Here is a 19,179-nt window from a genome sequence, read left to right as displayed (position 1 = left end):
GGTCTACCATACATCCATCCCCATTAGCATTTGTTTTTTGCAGTCCTACCCCTGGCCTTTCATCCATGAACACAGAGCAGAAATAATTGTTTAGCAGTTCAGCTTTATCCTTATCAGCTTCTAGATATTCCTCCCCCTCAGCTTTGAGCCTGACAGTGCTATTATGGCACTTTCTCCTGTCGCTTATATATCTGAAAAATGTCTTGTCCTCCAGTTTTCCTGTATCAGCTATCTTTTCTTCCATTTGCCTCTTCATTTTCCTGACAGTTTCCAGCTTCTCTTAGCGTTTCTAGGTATTTTTGCCTGTCTTCCTCTTTCTGAGTCGTCTTGTAACGTATGAAGGCTAACCTTCTTTCTCTTACCTTTTCAGCTGCTACGTTTGAGAACAAGAGTGGCCTTCTTTTCCTCTTACTTGTATGTAATTTTCTAGCATAAAGGTTTGTAGCCTTTAAAATAGCTCTCCTTTCAGTACTCCTTTCAATACTGCCCTGCTTACAGTCTGGCTTTCTTGGAGATCTCAATTTCAGGTTTTGTCTGCATGCTTTTTGTGGTCCCCTAGTTTGCATCAGGTTAGAGGCTGTCCATATTCTGAGGTGAAGGATTCTGCTATATTCATTGGAGAAATACTGACAACTCGAGTGGGTTGCCCACCTCTATGCTAGCATGTAGTTAGTGTCTATGTAGGAATCTGTAACAGTGCAGCTTGTTCCAGTGGTTCCCAGTAGCAAGTATATTGGTGCTCTAGAGCCCAATATAATATTTATGTCACTATCTTTTCATAGGTGGGTTAGGGCTGTTACGGTGTGGTAAGTTTTTAGTATAGGTTTTGAGTGTCTTCTTGCAGGATTTTGTGTTATTTCTACTACTACTACTATTTCTCAAAGTGTCTGGCCCTATTTGCTCTGAGGCAAGGGGTGCCTTTGGTGGCCATTGTTACCCAAAGTAAAAACACTCGGGACTAGTGGTCTCCACATCCTGTAGAGTCTCCATACAAACAAAAGGCCGTCTGATTTTAAAAAGTGTCGTGGAAGCAGTTGTTGTGATGGTCAATTTGAATATCTTTACTTGTAGTTAAGAAGACAGGGTGCCTACTCTGGCCAGTCCTGGGACCTCTGCTGCATCCCGCCTCCTGATGTAATTTCCTATTTTCCACCACACCTACGCGACAACACCGGCACTGCCACTTAGCCGACACCAACTGGTGCCTATATTACAAAAGTCTGCTCCCTCTGACATCAAAACCTGGCTGTGCCTCTGTAGGTAGGCACAAAATTCTCTGCTCCGCCATACACCCACCAGGGACGTAGCTACGGCGGGCCTGAGCGGGCCCAGGCCCATCCAATCTCGGCTCAGGCCCACCCACCCAAGTGCAGTTGAAAAACGCACACACTGCAGCAGCCTTTTTTCATGTTCATGTAATTTTTTTTGTACTCAAAATGCTGGCTGGTGGTGGTGGGATTCTGAGTGGGGTAAGCACTTCACTGTCTAGGGCAAAAAATGTATATTTAATGATTAAAGTATACCTTTTTTTGCCCTAGGCCCACCCCCACCCAGAAAACCACCACCGTGACCAGCCAGCATTTTGATTACTCTTGTCGTCAAAATGATGGCTTTGGTCTGGTGGTGGGCTTCTGGAGGGGGGGGGGGGGGGGGTAGACTCTTCACTGCCTAGGGCACAAAAACAAAAAAAAGAGATGTATTTAGTTATTAAATATATCTCTTTTGCCCTAGGCAATGAGGAGCCCATCCCCACCCAGAAAGTCCCCAACAATAAATTTTTATAGTGCCCATCTAGCTTAATTTTAAAAAAGTTGTCTTTCTCTCATTTTGGTGGGTTTTTAGGTGAGGATGATCTCTGCAGTGCCTAGGTTAAAATTTAAAAAAAAAAGTGTAGGCGTCAGCGGTTTTCTCTGGGTGGACTTGTGGGTAGGGAGTAGGACAGGGCTGATGCTAGGCTACAGGGAGGAGTGGGGTGGTAGGATAGGACTGATGCTTAGCTATGGGATGGATGATGGGGAAGGGAAGGATTGATACTGGGCTACAGGGATGGATGAAGAAGGGAAGGGCTGATGCTGAGATATGGGGATGGATAGAGTGTATTGAAGGGAAAAGCTGATGCCAAGCTGCTGGGATGGATGGGGAGGAGAGAAGGGAAGGCTGAAGCCAGGCTGTAGGGTTAGGGTAGGGAAGGTCTTTATGTTTTATGCTTTTGTAATATGTTTTAAAATTAATGTGTGTTGAATTGTGATCTGTTTAGAATTGCAAAGATAGTGTGGCATAATAATTTAGAAAATAAATCAATAAATTTCTAATTTTTGGTGCTTTATTCTGTAATTGATGAGGGTTGGTCTGTGGTCTGCATGTGACCGCGAGCAGGTGAGAGTTTCTGCTGGCATGTAGTTTGTATGGGGATCTATGAGTCTGACTTGTCTGGCTTTTCCAATGGGATGCGTATTGCTGTTGTGTATATTCACTGCTGCCTTTTTAAAGGTGCTGTTATTGGAACTGGTGTTATGATTTGGAATATGGGCTCTAAGAAGCCTCTGCAGGATCACAAAGTACTTGGTAATGAAGGGATTTTGTGTTGCTAATATTGAGGTGCTACCACAGTTTGAATACATTGTTCCAGGATTGTGGGGGTGCTAAGCTTTAGTAAAAGGGCAGCTGTATTATGCTTCTGCTACCTATGTTGTTGGAAGTAAACTCAGAAGATCCTTATCACAAAACTTACTGAAGTTATTATGATTTTAGCTTCCAGGAGAGAAAATTCCCGGAAGTGTTCCTGAGATAAATATATTTCCTGACAGTGTTTCTTAGTCTGCCCCCATGGCAAAACAAAGTTCATTACTATGCTACTTCAAAAAACCACGTGTACAGGACCACGGCGAGGATGCAGATAGAATTGAAAAACCACTTGTAGAGGAGCATGGCGAGAATACAGATAGAATTGAAAAAACACATCTAGAGGAGCATAGCGAGGATGCTGTTCCCTCAGCAAGTTCTACTTTATTTATTTTATTGCATTTGTATCCCACATTTTCCCACCTCTTTGCAGGCTCAATGTGGCTTACAATGTGTAGTTATTAGTAGATAGTAGATTAGGAGATAACAGTTAGTGTTACATAGGAAGTAGCATGATCGAAATTCAGACAAGTTAATGTAAGTATAAAATATTACGGATAATCAGTAAACCTGGTGTGCAACTGATGGAATTACTTTCAGATTTATCCGACACTGATGAAACCACCAAAACAGCCAAAGTTACAAGTTTTCCCAGTTTGTACAATTAGTGGCAAGTCCCAAACTTTTTCATCTCACTGGTACGATAAATTTCGCTGGCTGGAATACAGTGCAAGCCAGGATGCAGTGTTCTGCAAAGCATGCAGACATTTTTCTGATACCCGGGCTGAAAAAAGTTCCATAAGAACTGGTTTTAGAGATTGGAAGCCCATGAATCAGAGCTGCTCAAAACGTGAATCCAGCAAGGCACAGGAAAATCTGAAGACTATAAACGAAGTCACTTACCAGGAGGTCGGGGAAACATTTTCAATCAACTAAACCAAGATGCCATGAACTTTTCTGTAGTTGGAAAGAATCGTGAACACATCAAAGTAGTACTTGATATTGTGATATTCTGTGCCAAGCAAGAAATTCCATTATGCGGACACAGAAAGACCGAAGAAGCCTTAAATAAAGGAAACTTTTTGGAAATGCTCAAACACCTTAGCAAATATGACAATAGTATCCAAAGAGGCTCATTTTCAAAGCACTTAGCCTTCCAAAGTTCCATAGGTTTCTAGGGAACTTTGGAAGGCTAAGTGCTTTGAAAATATGCCTCATAGTCACCTTGAAAACTTCCCATGAATGCAACTCTAATTGGCCCAGATATTCAGAATGAACTGTTAGAATCTGCCACTTTACTACTGTTACGCAAAATCAAATCCGAACTACATGAAACCAGTAATACATACTATGCAATTCTGGGTGATGAATGCAAAGATCTCTCTAAACGTGAGCTTGTTGCAGTATGTGTCAGGTACCTACACAAAGGGGTAATAAAGGAAAGGGCATTTGGATTTGTTGATACTGCAGACATGACAGCAAATGGGATTTCTGATAAAATCATAAAAGTGCTTGAATTAGATCCAGAGTTATGTGTTGGCTTCAGCTTTGATTGAGCATCTGTGATGTCTGGAAACAAAGGAGGTGCTCATGTCATTTTGAAACGCACATTTCGGCGGGCTGTTTATGTGCATTGTAATTCTCATTGCCTCAATCTGGTTCTCTGCACAGCATCTAAAGCATGTCCCTCTGTTAGCACATTTTTTGAAATTCTGAACTCCTTGCATAGTTTTATGACAGGTACATATAGGCATGCTCGTTTTTTGGAAGTACAGAAACAACTGCATCCTGATAGACAATGCCTTGAACTTGAACGATCAACAGCCACAAGGTGGAGCTCAAAATCTGGCTCTGTGAAAAAAGTATTGATGCTTTTTGATGTTATTCTTGAAGTACTTGCTGAATTTTCAAATGCTGCTGGACAGACAAAACTAGATTCCCTATCTCTTCTACATCAGATAGAGACAAAGAAATTCTTATTTCTGGCATACATTTGGGAAATTATTTGAAAGCAGTGATTTTTTGCCATTAAAGGACTACAGAGTGCCGTGTTGTCTGTTACAGATTGCATTAATCTTATAGAGTGTCTAAAAGAAACTTTTGTTCAGTTTAGGGAGAACACATCAACTGACTTTGATAAAATTCTTAAGTTAACAGAGGCTCTCATGGAGAAATATGATATTGAAAAGTGAGATGTTTCTTCCTCTCGAAAGTTTGGTGATGCATTGGTTTTTTTCGACTTTGGTTAAATCTTCTGTGCAAAGCAATGAAGATTTGAGACATCTGTGGAATGAGATTGTTGACTGCCAGCTAAGTGAACTGAATAATCGTTTTCAAGATGATGCTTATGGAATGATGACTGCTTCTGCTGCCTGTATGCCAACATCTGAGACCTTTGGCCGAAGAGAGAGTCTACTACCCCTGTGCACTTTATATGGCATTACCATAGAAGAAGCTGAATTAAAAGTGTTTGTTCAGCATCTAAAATGCAGAAGGTATAAATTTTCCATCTTTAATCGAAGTACTAGACAACTTCAATGTGGACATTTTCTCAAATGTCAGTGCCCTTTTAAGAGTACTTATCACTCTGCCGATGTCAACTTGCACTGCGGAATGACTGTTTTCAACTGTAAACAGGATCAAAATGGCATCAAGAGCCTCAATGCTCACCAGTCGCCTCCATAATCTGTCACTGTTATCATTTGAACGAGAACTGTGTGATTCATTGGACTATGACAGAATTATTGATATATTCAACACCAAAAGATGGTGCCTCATTCTCTAGTGAGCATAAGTTTCTCAACTTAATTTGCTAGATACTATTATACTGCTTTGAAATTATACATTAGCACCAAATTCCAATTTACTTTATCTAAAACTTCACTAGTGCTGCCCACGAGGTACTTTTATAAGCCTATATACAGAGAGGCTCTTAGCCTTTGAGAAAGCCTAGCTGACAATAGAGGATATACCTTTTGTCAATCCGTATTAGACATGTGCTCCTTATTTAAGTTGTATTTGATTTTTTTCTTTGGTCTCACTACACCAAATACATACATAAAAAATGTTTTTTTTGTCCCACAACACAATATGCATTCCATATTATGCACTTACTGTTTTTGTATTATAGCACACTGTACTGTTTATTTTAAATAGTTACTCTTTTTGAGTGCATGTAACCACACCTGTACTTTCTGCATTTGATAAGTAAGAGATGGCTTTGTTCTTGTTTTTATTTTAAACTGTTTGTTTTTACAAATGCCCCTGACATAGCCTTCAGGCAAACCGTGGTCATGTTGGATCGTTTTCAGTAAAGTTTTTTTTTTGGTTTGTTCTTCATCTGTGATTCGTTCTGTCCTTTGATATACTTTTCTTATAAAGCAAAGTTGAAGGATAAGTGCCAAACTGTGGCAATTTTATTTTGTCAGCATCAGAATAGAGAGAAAGCAGTAGAGCCAAAGGATGGGGAAAAGACTTCAAAGGTTTTCTTCCTGTTTTGCTTAATCAGGCATTTACATTTGTTATAAGCAAAGTATATGCCAATTCTTTAATTATACTGTTATGTGTGTTGACATATTTGCCATTATAGTAGACATATGTGGTCAAGTTTGATATGGCATAATATAACATAGTAACATAGTAGATGATGGCAGAAAAAGACCTGCATGGTCCATCCAGTCTGCCCAACAAGATTAACTCATGTGTATACCTTACCTTGATTTGTACCTGTCTTTTTCAGGGCCCAGACCGTATAAGTCTGCCCAGCACTATCCCCTCCTCCCAACCACCAGCCCTGCCTCCCACCACCGGCTCTGGCACAGACCGTACAAGTCTGCCCGGCACTATTCCCCACCTCCCAACCACCAGTCCCGCCTCCCACCACCAGATCTGGCACAGACCGTAAAAGTCTGCCCACCACTATCTTCGCCTCCCAACCACCAACCCCTCTTCCCCCCACCGGCTCCGCCACCCAATTTCAGCTATGCTTCTGAGGATCCATTCCTTCTGCACAGGATTACTATATTGAAAAATATTGGGGGAGGGGTTCACATTAAGTATGTGATTTATGTTGATGCAGGGCAGCTGTTGGGCAGAATACTTAGAAATGTATTTATTTATTGCATTTGTATCCCACATTTTCCCACCTATTTGCAGGCTCAATGTGGCTTACAGAGTTTTGTTATGACATAGTCATTCCAGGATATCAGATACAATTAGTAATATACAGAGATTAAGAAAGGGAAGAGAGAAGGAGGGTGTTGGGCAGGATAGTATAGATGGTGGATTTTAATAACTGGGTGGGTTGGTGAGGTAGTTTTGTAAGGCTATGGGTTCTCTTTGTAGGCCTTATTGAAGAGATGTGTCTTCAAAGATTTGCGAAAGTTAGTTATTTCGTCAATGGTTCTCAGGGCTGTAGGTGTAATATGATGTCAGTTCACTTGTCAGAATTAAATATGCAGCAGAATTATTGAAATGTGTAGCATAATATTGATTATGCTGAATCAGATACAAAAATATAGCTTTAAAAACATATTGAAACTGCAGCAGAAACTGGCTTTGATAGCAGGGCTAGTCAATTACAAACACTTAACAGAGACAAAAGCTGGCTGGGAGGGTCACCAAGACATCTCTAGAGAACAAAAAACTGAAGCAGAGAGAGAGACTCCTATGACTCAAACTGATCTATATGCCAAAAAAAACTCCACCCATCACAGCAGACTGAAACCTGTGCAAAAGCCCTCAAGCTATAGAAAAGCCATTTGCCAGCAGATATCCAGGAAACATGTGACCATGCTTCCCTGCAAACTACAGTACCCAAGATCCCCTGCAAACTACAATATCCAGGACTCAGGGAACATTATAAAAGGCCTGGAAACAGCCCAGCTCTTCCTCTTGGGACCTCTTCCTCTTGGGACCTGCTGCTCTCTTTGGGATCTGCTGCTCTGGGCTGGGAAGACATCCCTGACCATGCGGCTCATCACAGCATGCTTGTGACAAAGACTCTCCTATAAGTTGAACTATAACTTTAAGATTTAAGCCTGTTACTTTGTTCTATTTTATGCACAAATTCTCTGTTCTAAGATCCTTTTAAACGCTATCTCTCGTTTGCAATATTATTTATATTAAATAACCCTTTTGAAGCTAAAAATATAGTCTCTTTGTGTTCTGAGTATATGGTATCTTTTAAAGTTATACTGATAGCACATGGTCACTTTTAAAATTTAGTGCCATACTCTGAGTACATACTTTTAAATCTTGCAGTACCTGCTAGTGAAATTACAAACATATAGCATTTAATTCCTTGTATTCTTGCAATTGTAAATCATTCTTACCTTATAGGTAAGTGATGGAGAAATTTTAGCGAGTGTTCTTAAAATATTCCCCTGTTCTTTGTTCTTAAATATCATATTAGGACTGTGACAATTTTGTAACATTTTTAATGGATATTAAGAACATTTAAATTATTTCCAGTAACATAGGTAATGCATTCCACAACTGCGTGCTCATGTAAGAGAAGGTGGTGGCATGTATCAGCTTGTATTTTAGTCCTTTACAGCTGGGGAAGTGCAGATTGAGAAATTTGCGGGCTGATCTTATGGCATTTCTGGGAGGCAGGTCCACGAGGTTTAGCATGTAGATTGGGGCGTCTGCGTGAATGATTTTGTGTACAATCGTGCAGATCTTGAACGCAATGCGTTCCTTGAGTGGGAGCCAGTGAAGCTTCTCTCTTAGAGGTTTTGCACTTTCATATTTAGTTTTTCCAAATATGAGTCTGGCGGCGGTGTTCTGGGCTGTTTGGAGTTTTTTGATAGTCTGTTCTTTGCAGCCAGCGTACAGTGCATTGCAATAGTCCAGATGACTTATTACCATTGACTGTACCAGGTTACGGAAGATATGTCTTGGGAAGAAAGGTTTTACTCTCTTGAGTTTCCACATGGAGTGGAACATCTTTTTCGTCGTATTCTTCACGTGAGCATCGAGTGTGAGTTTTCGATCAATGATAACTCTAAGAATTTTCAGATTTTGTGAGACGAGAAGAGAACAGTATGGTGTGGTTATGGCGGAGTAGCTGTTTGTGTTGTGTTGTGAGGTAAGTACTTGACATTGTGTTTTTTCTGTGTTGAGTTTCAGTTGGAATGCATCCGCCCAGGAGTGCATGATTTGGAGGCTTTGGTTGATCTCATTGGTGATTTCGTTTAGATCACATTTGAACGGGATGTAAATCGTGGCATCGTCTGCATATATGTATCATCAAGTGCATTCTGTCATTATTTTGTATCCCAAGAAACACTACTAATATATATATATATATATATATATATATATGTGCGTGTGTGTGTGTGTGTATACAGTGCAATCCGCTTAAGTGCAAGGGTCTGGGACCAAAGAAATACATGCAGTTAACCAGAGCGTGCACTTAACCGTTGTGACCCAAAGAAGCTTGACATCTGATAAACATATGTACAGTACTGTTTATTATATTTACAGTATACAGTCTCCGTTAACTGACGTTATACGGTCTCCGTTAACTGACGTTAGGCTTACTTGAAGTTATCAGTCATAGTCCTCTGTACACTCTTGTGTCTGTGAGTTCCACGGTAAAAACTGTCATAGCACTGACATCCAGTGGCCTCCAGATAGGCCCGCACGGTGTTGAGACTCTCCAGCGCTCTTGCAAAAGTGACAGCAGGTTGTTGAATTTCATCAGCACGTGCCTCGCTGCTCATTTCATCATATGTTTCATCATCAGCAGTTGCCTGCGTGTAGGTACATATCTGGACATCAGTGCTGTCATCAGCTGTTTGTAGATCATAATCAGCAGCTACGTAGTGATGAAACTCCTGTTCAGTAACACTGGCTGGGATGTCAATAGCCTGTTCATCTGACGTATTTGCAACAGCTGCATCTGTTTTGTCCATCTCCACATCCATAACAAAGCTTGGCCACTTGTAGCAGTTCACAATGGTTGCCTGTGTAACATGATTCCAGGCTTCTTTCTGCATATGTAGGGAATCCAACAGTGATAGATTATGAGCCAGTTCAACAGCACTTTTATCCTTGCCAGTCTGGTCATCCATAACGCTCATCAGACGACGTAGCACAAGAGCCCGATAATGTTGTTTGAAATTGGCTATTGATCCATAGGTTGGATCAGAGAGGTAGTGTTTGGTAGCAGAAAGACCACCTTGATGTTAGGCAGCCTGACATCGCCACTGTGTGCAGCACAATTATCACAAAGCAACATCTGATGCCTTTGTGCCCACATTCTAGTGTCTAACTTCTTTAGCCACTGCTTCCAAATTTCCCCTGTCATCCATGAATTTGCGTTAGCCTCGTATGACACAGGAAGTCGCTTAACATTCTTGAAGCAACAGGGCTGTTTGCTCTTTCCAATGACGAGTGGTTCCAACTTCTTACTCCTATCCATATTGCAGCAAAGGAGGATCGTCAGTCGGTCCTTCGACATTTTACTTCCTGTAGTTTCGGCTTGTTTGAATGCAAGTGTTCCATCAGGAATTACTAGCCAGTAGAGACCGTTTTTGTCAGCATTGAAAATGTCACGAGGTGCAAACTTGTTCAAGATGGTAGGAAGACCTAAAACAACCCAATTTTCAGCACCAAAGTCATCAGCGTCTTGTTTTTCACCATGCTGTTTCTTGAATTTTATGTTGTTCCTCTCCTTCCATCTTTCCAACCATCCAACAGTGGCTTTGAATTCAGTTAGTCCAAAACTTTCAGCTAGCTGATTAACTTTCTCCATAAGCAGTGGACCACTGACAGGAAACTGTCTGCTCCTGACTTGAGAAAACCACCAAAGAAGAGCATCTTCTATATCCTCAGCTTTTCCACCTGTTTTCGTTTCCTGTGTGGATTTGTATTGTTTTGCCAGTCTTCCAGAAGCTGATCTTTCTGCTTCAAGAAACTTGAAATTTGACTGGGATTGACACCATATTCTTTAGCAATAGATGCTTGAATTTGTTTGTTTTCTAATTTTTTAAGAACTTCTATTTGTTCATGCAGTGTTAAAGTCTTACAGTTGCGCGACGATGATGATGACTCCAGTGTACACTCTAACAACATTCTTTTGCTTATTCTGCCTGTGGCAGTTAACCAACGAGATTTCAAATTTACCACCCCTTTGTCATGTGCCAATCAGCTTCCATATTCTGTGTGTGCGCTTATGTGGAGTCTTTCCTGCAGAGGAGCAGTCTTAAACCATGCATATAAGCGAATCTTGGAATTATCAGTGGTGTGCTACACCGGTTTGTCCCCATAGAAATTGATAACGCCAAAAACGGGACCGAAGTGAATTCCTAAGCTCAGTCAGCTGAAGACTTCCTCCAAAGGTGGCCAGAACTCCCTTTTGCATAGCAGCAATGTCCATGAGCCACTGATGCTGACACCCCATGAATGATTAGTTGTCAGTCGCTCACGGATGCTGCAGCCAACTGCAGAACTTGGTAGAAGAGAATTCTGGCCACCTTTGGAGGAGGTCCTCAGCTGGTGAAGCTTGGAGATCCCCACCAGCTACAGCAGGGACAGGGCCTGTGTTAGACATGCTAGGACCCAGGTCAGAATATAAAGGAGGGGCCCCCTGATCCCCTCTGATCTCCCCAACTGCCATTACTATCACTCTGACAGACCCTCAAATACAGAACAAGGGATCACAAATTAGAAATAAAAATATGTAGACAAAAATTGAACTGGGAACCCCCAGAAGTTAAACTTGGCATGTACTGCAACACTGGAGAAATAAAAGCAAAAATGCATTTCCTGTCTTCTGCTAATTCTCATTCAAGCATCTGCTATCCATTTGTCTTTTCTCCTCTCTACTGTTTTGTCTCATTTCCTCATTACACCTGCCTCTGATATACCTTTTCAGCTCTTTCCTCTTTTTTTCTTAGCTTTCCGCCTGTCCACTCAAATTTCACCCTCTCACCCCCTCCTTTTTACTTTTCAGCTACCTATCAAATTTCCACCTCCTCTCACTCACTAGCTCTCTCATTCCCCATCTCACTCCTTCCCCAGCCTTCTATTCCCTTGCATCTTTAATCTACTCCATTATCATATTTCTACTCCCCTGTAATCACTATCCTCCTCTCATTGATTTCCTTGTCACCCCTCTCCTGGCTTCTCCCACATTGCTCCACCATTATCAGTATCTTCCTTCCTCCACCACTCTAGCCCAGCATCGGCTCCCTCTTTCTCCCCTCACTACTCATAGCCTGACATCTTCCTGTCTCTTCTCTCTTCCCTCCTGCTTCCTCCCCCATTGTCCAGCATTCCTCCCTCCCTCCCTCTCTCTCCCTCCCCTATGGTCCAGCATTTTTCTTTCTATCTTCCCTCACTCCCACACTATTGTCCAGAATCTCTCCCTCATTCCCTTCTGCCCCTGGATCAATCATCTCCCTCTTTCTCCCCTCCCTCCTCCTGTGCATTTCTCTCTCTCTCTCTCCCTCGTGTCCCGGGTCCAACATCTCTCCCTTCCTTTTATCTCTCTCCCCCTATTCCATGACTAACATTTTCCCTCTCTCACCTCTCTGCCCTCCTCCGTGCAGCAACATGATCTCACCCTCCCTCCCCTCCACCCCCATGCCCAACAATTCTCTCTCCCATTATCCAGCACCTGTGGCTATGCCTCTGATACACACCCCTTGTCCAGCAGCATACTCTCTTTCATTCTCTCCTCCATCCTCTGCCCCACATCTCCCTCTCCGTCTCCCCATCCTCATTGTCTCCTACCCAGTACTACTGTTGTACACATATCTTTTCTAAGTGAGCAAAGGACAGATGTCCCTCCTTTCCTATTCTTACTCTTACCACAAGCAAACTTGCATTTCTCTCTTCTCCAGAATCTGCCCCCTCCTCTCTCCATTCCCTCTCTTCCCCAGTATCCATTCATCTATCTTCTCTTTCTCCTCTTTCCCCTTCCAGTATCTGACTCCGTTGGCTCTACGCAATCTTCAGCTGGTGAGACCTGGAGATCTCTGCCAGCCATGTTTCTTCAGTGTGCAGCTCTGCTCTGGCATTCTTGGTGACTAGTTTGTTCTCCTAATGATAACACCGGCTCTGGTTACCACAGCCCTGCCAAGCTTTGTGTCAACCAGAGCATCTTTAAATCCAATATTATATCATGGAGTTTTAAGAAGCCAATCAGATGATACAAATACATGATTACATTAAATGAAAATTATCTTCCACTTCATGGGAGTTTATTTAAGATTGCATTCTGTATCCTGCAATCAGTTCCTTAAAATTGATCAGGGCAGGCCTACCCTTGAGTGAGTAGAAGTGTATGGATGGAGTCGAATTCTGTCTGTTCACAGCTAATACGGAACAAATAAATAAAGGAGGCAGATTGAATTCTATTATTCTCTTAAAGATGTGATTCACAGGGTTGATACACAGAGAGGAACGAAGTCATAAGTCCCTGCAGAAACTGTCTCAGGAGACAAAGACACCCACCCTCAGCACTTCAGCTTTCTTCTCTTCATGAGATCTAAACATCAGGAGATCTTCCAGATCCTTTCTCAGAGGCTCCAGGTGCATTTTAATTTTTTCCTGTAAACATGAAACATCTTTTTAGAATGTGATTGTTATTTTTATAACCACAGTTTTATGACAGAACTATGAATGTACTAGTAAAAAAGGCCCGTTTCTCACACAAATGAAACGGGCGCTAGCGAGGTTATCATGTAATGGCGATTAAGTTTTTAAGGGAATCGTTAGGAGAAATGTTCTGTCATGATAAGTAATAATTGGGAAGGGTGTAGAGGGCGGGAAGGAGCGGGCGGACCGTCCGAGAGCTGCCTGGGTACAGCGCTGCTGCGCCAGACAGCCCTGCGTTTGGGGGGGGGGGCAGCAGCCAGGGGAAGGTCACGGTTGGGCTGGGGAGGCTTAGCCTCCCCAAGCATCTTATACGGGGCCATAGGAGCCAACTTTTCAAAATGGGGGTGCTGAAATTTTTTTTACAGGTGGTGCATTCCCCCCTCCTCCTCCCCCTCGGTCCGAGTTCCAGGCCCCCTCCCCTCCCTCTGAGTTCCAGCCTGGCCCCCCCTCCTTCCCTTTCCCTCCGAGTTCCAGGCCCCCAAGTTCCAGCCTGGCCCCCTCCCTCTCCTCTGAGATCCAAGTCCCCCCCTCCGAGGAGATCCAAGTCCCCCCTCCCTCTCCTCCATTCCAGGCCCTTCTCCCTCCCTCTCCTCCAAGTTCCAGGCCTCCCTCCCTCCCCCCCTCTCCTCCGAGTTCCAGGCCCCCCTCTCCTATGAGTTCCAGGCCCCTTCCCTCTCTCCCCCCTCCCTCTCCTCCGAGTTCCAGGCCTCCCTCCCTCTCTCTCTCTCCTCCGAGTGGCAGCCCGACCTGCGCTTCCCGGCTTCTTCTCCCAGTCCTCTGCCTGCCCGTCACCTTCCTGCTTGCCGCCCAGAATTTAAAAGTCATCATCATACCTCGGGGTCCGGTGGCAGTGGAAACAGAAAATGAGAGTGGGACCAGAGGCCGAGCTAAGAGAGAAGGGAAGGCAGGCTGAAGCGCCGAGCCTGCTCGCCTTTCACTGCTGCCGCCGGACCCTGAGGTAAGAACTTTTAAATTCTGGGCGGCACGCAGGAAGGTGACGGGCAGGCGGACGACTGGGAGAAGAGGGCGGGCAGCGCAGGTTGGGCTAGCACTCGGAGAGGGAGGGAGGGGGGCCTGGAACTTGGGGGAGAGGGCGGGAGGGGGGGCATGGAACTCTGAGGAGAGGGGGGGCCTGGGGGGGAGGGAGGGGGCGATTCTCTCCTCCCCTCGATTTGTACCTGAACGTTCTCTGGCTGGCTGACGCTGGCTTCCCTTCCCTCTCACTGTTCCGCCCTCTGACGTCATTACATTGGAGGTGCAAATTATTATATAGGATATGAAATAAGCATGAATGGACAGAAGCCAGGGCTGAAGCCTTAATGATTGGCCCTATTGCTGACAAGTTTCAAACTTGTGCTAACTCAACTTCATTTTGAGAGACTCAGAAAGTACCAGATCAATATTCAATACTATGGTCAGTGTATTTTTTTCTTTTAAAGTCCAGCTGAAGAATTTAAATCTATAAAAGTAGAGGCTGACGAATGGACAAACCAATAAGGAGATAACTTTTGTTGTTTCGTTTTGATTCTTCGTGGAGGCTCCTCTGTTTTTTTTGGATTTGCATTTAAATCTATTACATAAATTTAGTGCACCTATCCACAGAAGTGATAGTGCTATATATACATATTCGCAAACCAAAATCTGTTCAGAGCTAGTTGAGTTTCCTCTCTTGCGTTTGTATATACATACTCAGCTGTGACTGCTGTTAGCTCTGTGGATAGTGACGATATTCAGACAGTTATGTGGTTTGAGTTGAGATAGTCTTTTTGCTTAGCTATCCAGATAGCAGCTGAATATTGCCATTTACACATAGATTTAGGAAGAACACTCAGGCTCCACCCTGGCACCATCTAGATAGTGACAGGGAGGTCTGTAAGAAAACAGTGTGGTGGAAAATTCATGGATTGGGTATTTATCTGAATATCAGCTGCTGCTTATTCTTGATACTGAGCCCTTTTTAATGGGTAGCAGGAACTCAATTGAACAGCCACAACTCCCTGGGAAAGACAGCACTCGACCTTATGGTCCTGTCTTCCACCGCCAGCTGTTAGACTCAGTTCAAAAGAAAATATCAAAGTCTCAAACGTCTCAAAACTTAGCCAAAAATTGTAAAACTTCCTACACAGTAATCCATTAAGGTAAGTACCTTTTCCATTAGCCTACTTTCATTAAAACCAGAATGCACAGCGACTGAAAACAGAACCCCTAGCATCCAAGGTACCTTCGCAGTGGTGGTGGTGGGGGGGCGGAAGTGGCGGCAGGAAGGAAGGCAGCAGCGGGGAAGCGGTAGTGGCAGCGGGGGGGGGGGGGTGAAGGTGGCAGCAGGGAGGCTGGCCAAAATGTACCCCCCCCCCACCTTGGGCTCTGGCTCCCCTCCCGTCGAAGTCTGGCTACGCCCCTGGTGATGGTTGGGCCCCATGAGAAAACCTCACTCACTGGCCTTCAATCTCTACTACTACTTATCATTTCTATAGCGCTGCTAGACGTACGCAGCGCTGTACACTTGAACATGAAGAGACAGTCCCTGCTCAACAGAGCTTACAATCTAATTAGGACAGACAAACAGGACAAATAAGAGATAAGGGAATTACTAAGGTGGGGATGATACAATAAGGGTTCTGAACAAGTGAATAAGGGTTAGGCGTTGAAAGCAGCATCAAAAAGGTGGGCTTTTAGCTTAGATTTGAAGACGGCCAGAGATGGAGCTTGACATACCGGCTCAGGAAGACTATTCCAGGCATATGATTCAGCAAGATAAAAGGAACGGAGTCTGGAGTTAGCAGTGGAGGAGAAGGGTGCAGAGAGATTTACGCAGTGAACGGAGTTCCCGGGGATGAGTGTAGGGAGAGATGAGAACGGAGAGGTACTGAGGAGCTGCAGAGTGAATGCACTATAAGTCAATAAGAGGAATTTGAACTGTATGCGGAAACAGGGAGCCAGTGAAGTGACTTCAGAAGAGGGCTAATATGAGCATAGCGACACTGGTGGAATATAAGTCATGCAGCAGAATTTTGAACAGATTGAAGAGGAGAGAGATGGCTAAGTAGGAGACCTGTGAGAAGCAAGTTGCAATAGTCTAAGCGAGAGGTGATAAGAGTGTGGATAAGCGTTCTGGTAGTGTGCTCAGAAAGGAAAGGGTGAATTTTGGTGATATTATAGAGAAAGAAACGACAGGTTTTAGCAGTCTGCTGAATATGTACAGAGAAGGAGAGAGAGGAGTCGAAGATGACCCCAAGGTTACGAGCTGATGAGACAGGAAGGATGAGAGTGTTATCCACAGAAATGGAGAATGGGGGAGGAGGAGAGGTTGGTTTACGGGAAAAGATAAGAAGCTCAGTCTTGGTCATGTTTAGTTTCAGATGGCGGTGAGACATCCAGGCAGCAATGCCAGATAGGCACGCTGATACTTTGGCCTGGATTCCTGCTGAGATTTCTGGTGTGGAGAGGTAGATCTGGGAGTCATCAGCGTAAAGATTATACTGAAAACCATGGGAAGAGTTCAGAGTACCAAGGAAAGAAGTATAGATGGAGAAAAGAGGTGCCAGGACAGATCCCTGAGGTACACCAACTGACAGTGGGATAAAAGTGGAGGAGGATCCACCAGAGTATACACTAAAAGTACGATGGGAGAGATAAGAAGAAAACCAGGAAAGAACAGAGCCCTGAAATCCAAGTGAGGACAGCATATCAAGGAGTAGGCTGTGATCAACAGTGTCAAAAGCAGCAGATAGATTGAGAAGGATGAGAATAGAATAGAGAGCTTTGGATCTGGCCAGGAACAGGTCATTGGAGACTTTAGCACTCATTTTGGTGGTAAATCTTACTCTTTGGGATGGGCCACCCTTGGCTTCTGAAACAACTACTTTCTTTAGTCTCCGATACAACAGCTTCAGCAATTCCCACCTTGAGTATGGTAAGTTAGGCACAATTAATGATGTCACATTGTAGATATGTCGGTAGCCCAATAAGGCATTGTGACCTTTCCAACATGCGCATGTTGATGAGATCACATTGCTTTATTGGGCTGTTGGATTTACTATGACATCATAAAGTGCTTACATAACTTATCCTACACAAGGTGGCAACCACTGGAGCTGTTGTATAGGGAATAAGGTAGGTAGTTGTTCCTCTAGACTGGCTAATATTTCCTCATCTATGGTCACTGGGGCAGGAGTTGTGCTGTAACATTTTCTGTGCCTCTCTTCCTCACTGACTCAAGACAGCTAGCTAGCAAAAAACAAAGCTAGTGAACCTTACTCCAAGACGGATACTGTACTGAAGGGGGGAGGGGAAGGAGTGATGTTGGACCGGTGGTGTGGGGGCAGGGGGTGGGGCATAGGTGCCCAGCGTACCCAGTTGTCTAGAGTCCACTGAAGATTTAATTCTGTCCTGACTTACACACACCTTGTATTCCTGTGCAGCCTCCTCTATGAGGACAACGGTGTGAGATCTGTGAGCCTGGGACACACTGTGATAACAGAGATACTGACACACACCTTGTATTCCTGCACAGCCTCCTCTATTGGGATCACAGTGTGAGATCTGTGCCCCTGGGATCTGTCACACACCACACAGATTGCTTTCTGATCCTCTCTGCAGAACAACTTCAGTTTCTCTTCATGCTTCTCACACAGATTCTCCTCTTTTGGTCTGAATGAGCACCGACTGAGATTTTTCACTGTTTCTGTCATATTTGCCAGCTGCCTGTTTGGTCTGAGATTCCTTTTCCGAGACCTTTTCCTACACTGAGGACAGGGGAAGTTTGTGTCACTCCACTCCCAGCTCCGATTGATGCAGGAGCGACAGAAGTTGTGTCCACAGTCTAAGATCACCGGATCTGTAAAATGATCCAGACAGATAGGACAAGAAATTTCTTCTCGAAGACTCTCAGCAGGGTTTGCAGCAGCCATGCTTCGTACAGGAAGTAAGAGCAAGAATTTACTTTCTGTTTCATGTCGTAATGGTCAAAGTCTGAGAAAATAAGGATGTTATGTTTGTTTAAGAAGCAATCTGAAGATTCCTGCTGCTGTCTGCCCTCCCAGTCCCTCCCTTTCTTCCCATGTTCCCTGTGACAGTGATCTGGGAGCTGTCTGCAGGGAGGGCAGCAGTGATCTCTTCCCCATGCAGCTTCCTGTGTGTAATCTGGAGTTTGGGGCAGGGACATAGATCAGCTCTGGCAAGCAAAGACCTCAGCAAGGCTACAGAACCTTTGTAAAAGTGGAGGCATAGGAAGGGCAAGTCAGAGCAGTTACATGTTCATGTTCAATTGTGAAGCGCTGCATATGACTGGTAGCGCTATAGAAATGATTTATAGTAGTAGTACCTTGGGACTCAGGTAATCTCTGCCCCCTGGTGTTAGTTATATAAACAGCAGAGGCACCAGTTAGGGAGGAGGTCAATAAAACATTAAAGTCACCTCAGAGAGTGAAAAAGGATTACAGTATAAAATGTAGCAGCGGGGTTCTGGTGGGTCATCAGATCCTTAACAATCTTTGAGTCTTGCCATTCCACCTCTAGCCTCCCTATTGCTTTACATTTTTAACCATTTTTCTTCTGTGTATGCTTTTTGCAATTCTGATTTCTCCCTTTGTCTTTTTCAGCTTTGACTGATATTCTTTTCTTTGTTGTACTTCTTGTGATCTTCTGTATTTTGTGAAGAGTCGATATTCAAAGTAAATTAACTGGTCAGAAACAGCTCCTGGCCAGTTAAATCGCCTGCTCAGGGCTAACTGCTAATTTCCAGTGGCACTTAACTGGTTAGTGCCAGATGGCAAAAAGGTTTCCAGCCCAATTTGTGGCCAAAAGTAGCCCAATATTAATAAGGTTGATAGGAATATTAATAAAGTCAATATGAATATTAATAAGGCCAATATGAATATTGATATTGTAATTATCATAATCATCAGCATAACCAGCAGCATAATCATAATAATCATAAATATAATA

The 19,179-nt window shown here is 43.6% G+C and overlaps 1 protein-coding gene across 2 annotated transcripts in view; it reads right to left on the bottom strand.

Annotated features, from left to right (window-relative positions):
• LOC115470593 (E3 ubiquitin-protein ligase TRIM39-like) overlaps positions 1 to 18,415 on the bottom strand; it is a 48,116-nt gene extending 29,701 nt beyond the window's left edge. The window contains exons 1-2 of one of the 2 annotated variants that reach the window (XM_030203878.1): positions 17,730 to 18,415; positions 13,090 to 13,185 (exon numbers count right to left, since the gene is read on the bottom strand). In XM_030203878.1, the coding sequence (XP_030059738.1) occupies positions 13,090 to 13,185; positions 17,730 to 18,143 (510 nt within the window). In that variant the 5' untranslated portion in view covers positions 18,144 to 18,415. The remainder of the gene's footprint in view (positions 1 to 13,089; positions 13,186 to 17,729) is intronic. The other variant, XM_030203877.1, reaches the window with a different exon arrangement.
• Between the last annotated feature and the right edge of the window lie 764 nt (positions 18,416 to 19,179).

This window comes from Microcaecilia unicolor, chromosome 5, assembly GCF_901765095.1.
Source record: "Microcaecilia unicolor chromosome 5, aMicUni1.1, whole genome shotgun sequence".
NCBI lineage: Eukaryota > Metazoa > Chordata > Amphibia > Gymnophiona > Siphonopidae > Microcaecilia > Microcaecilia unicolor.
This window is presented reverse-complemented; position numbering and strand designations above follow the sequence as displayed.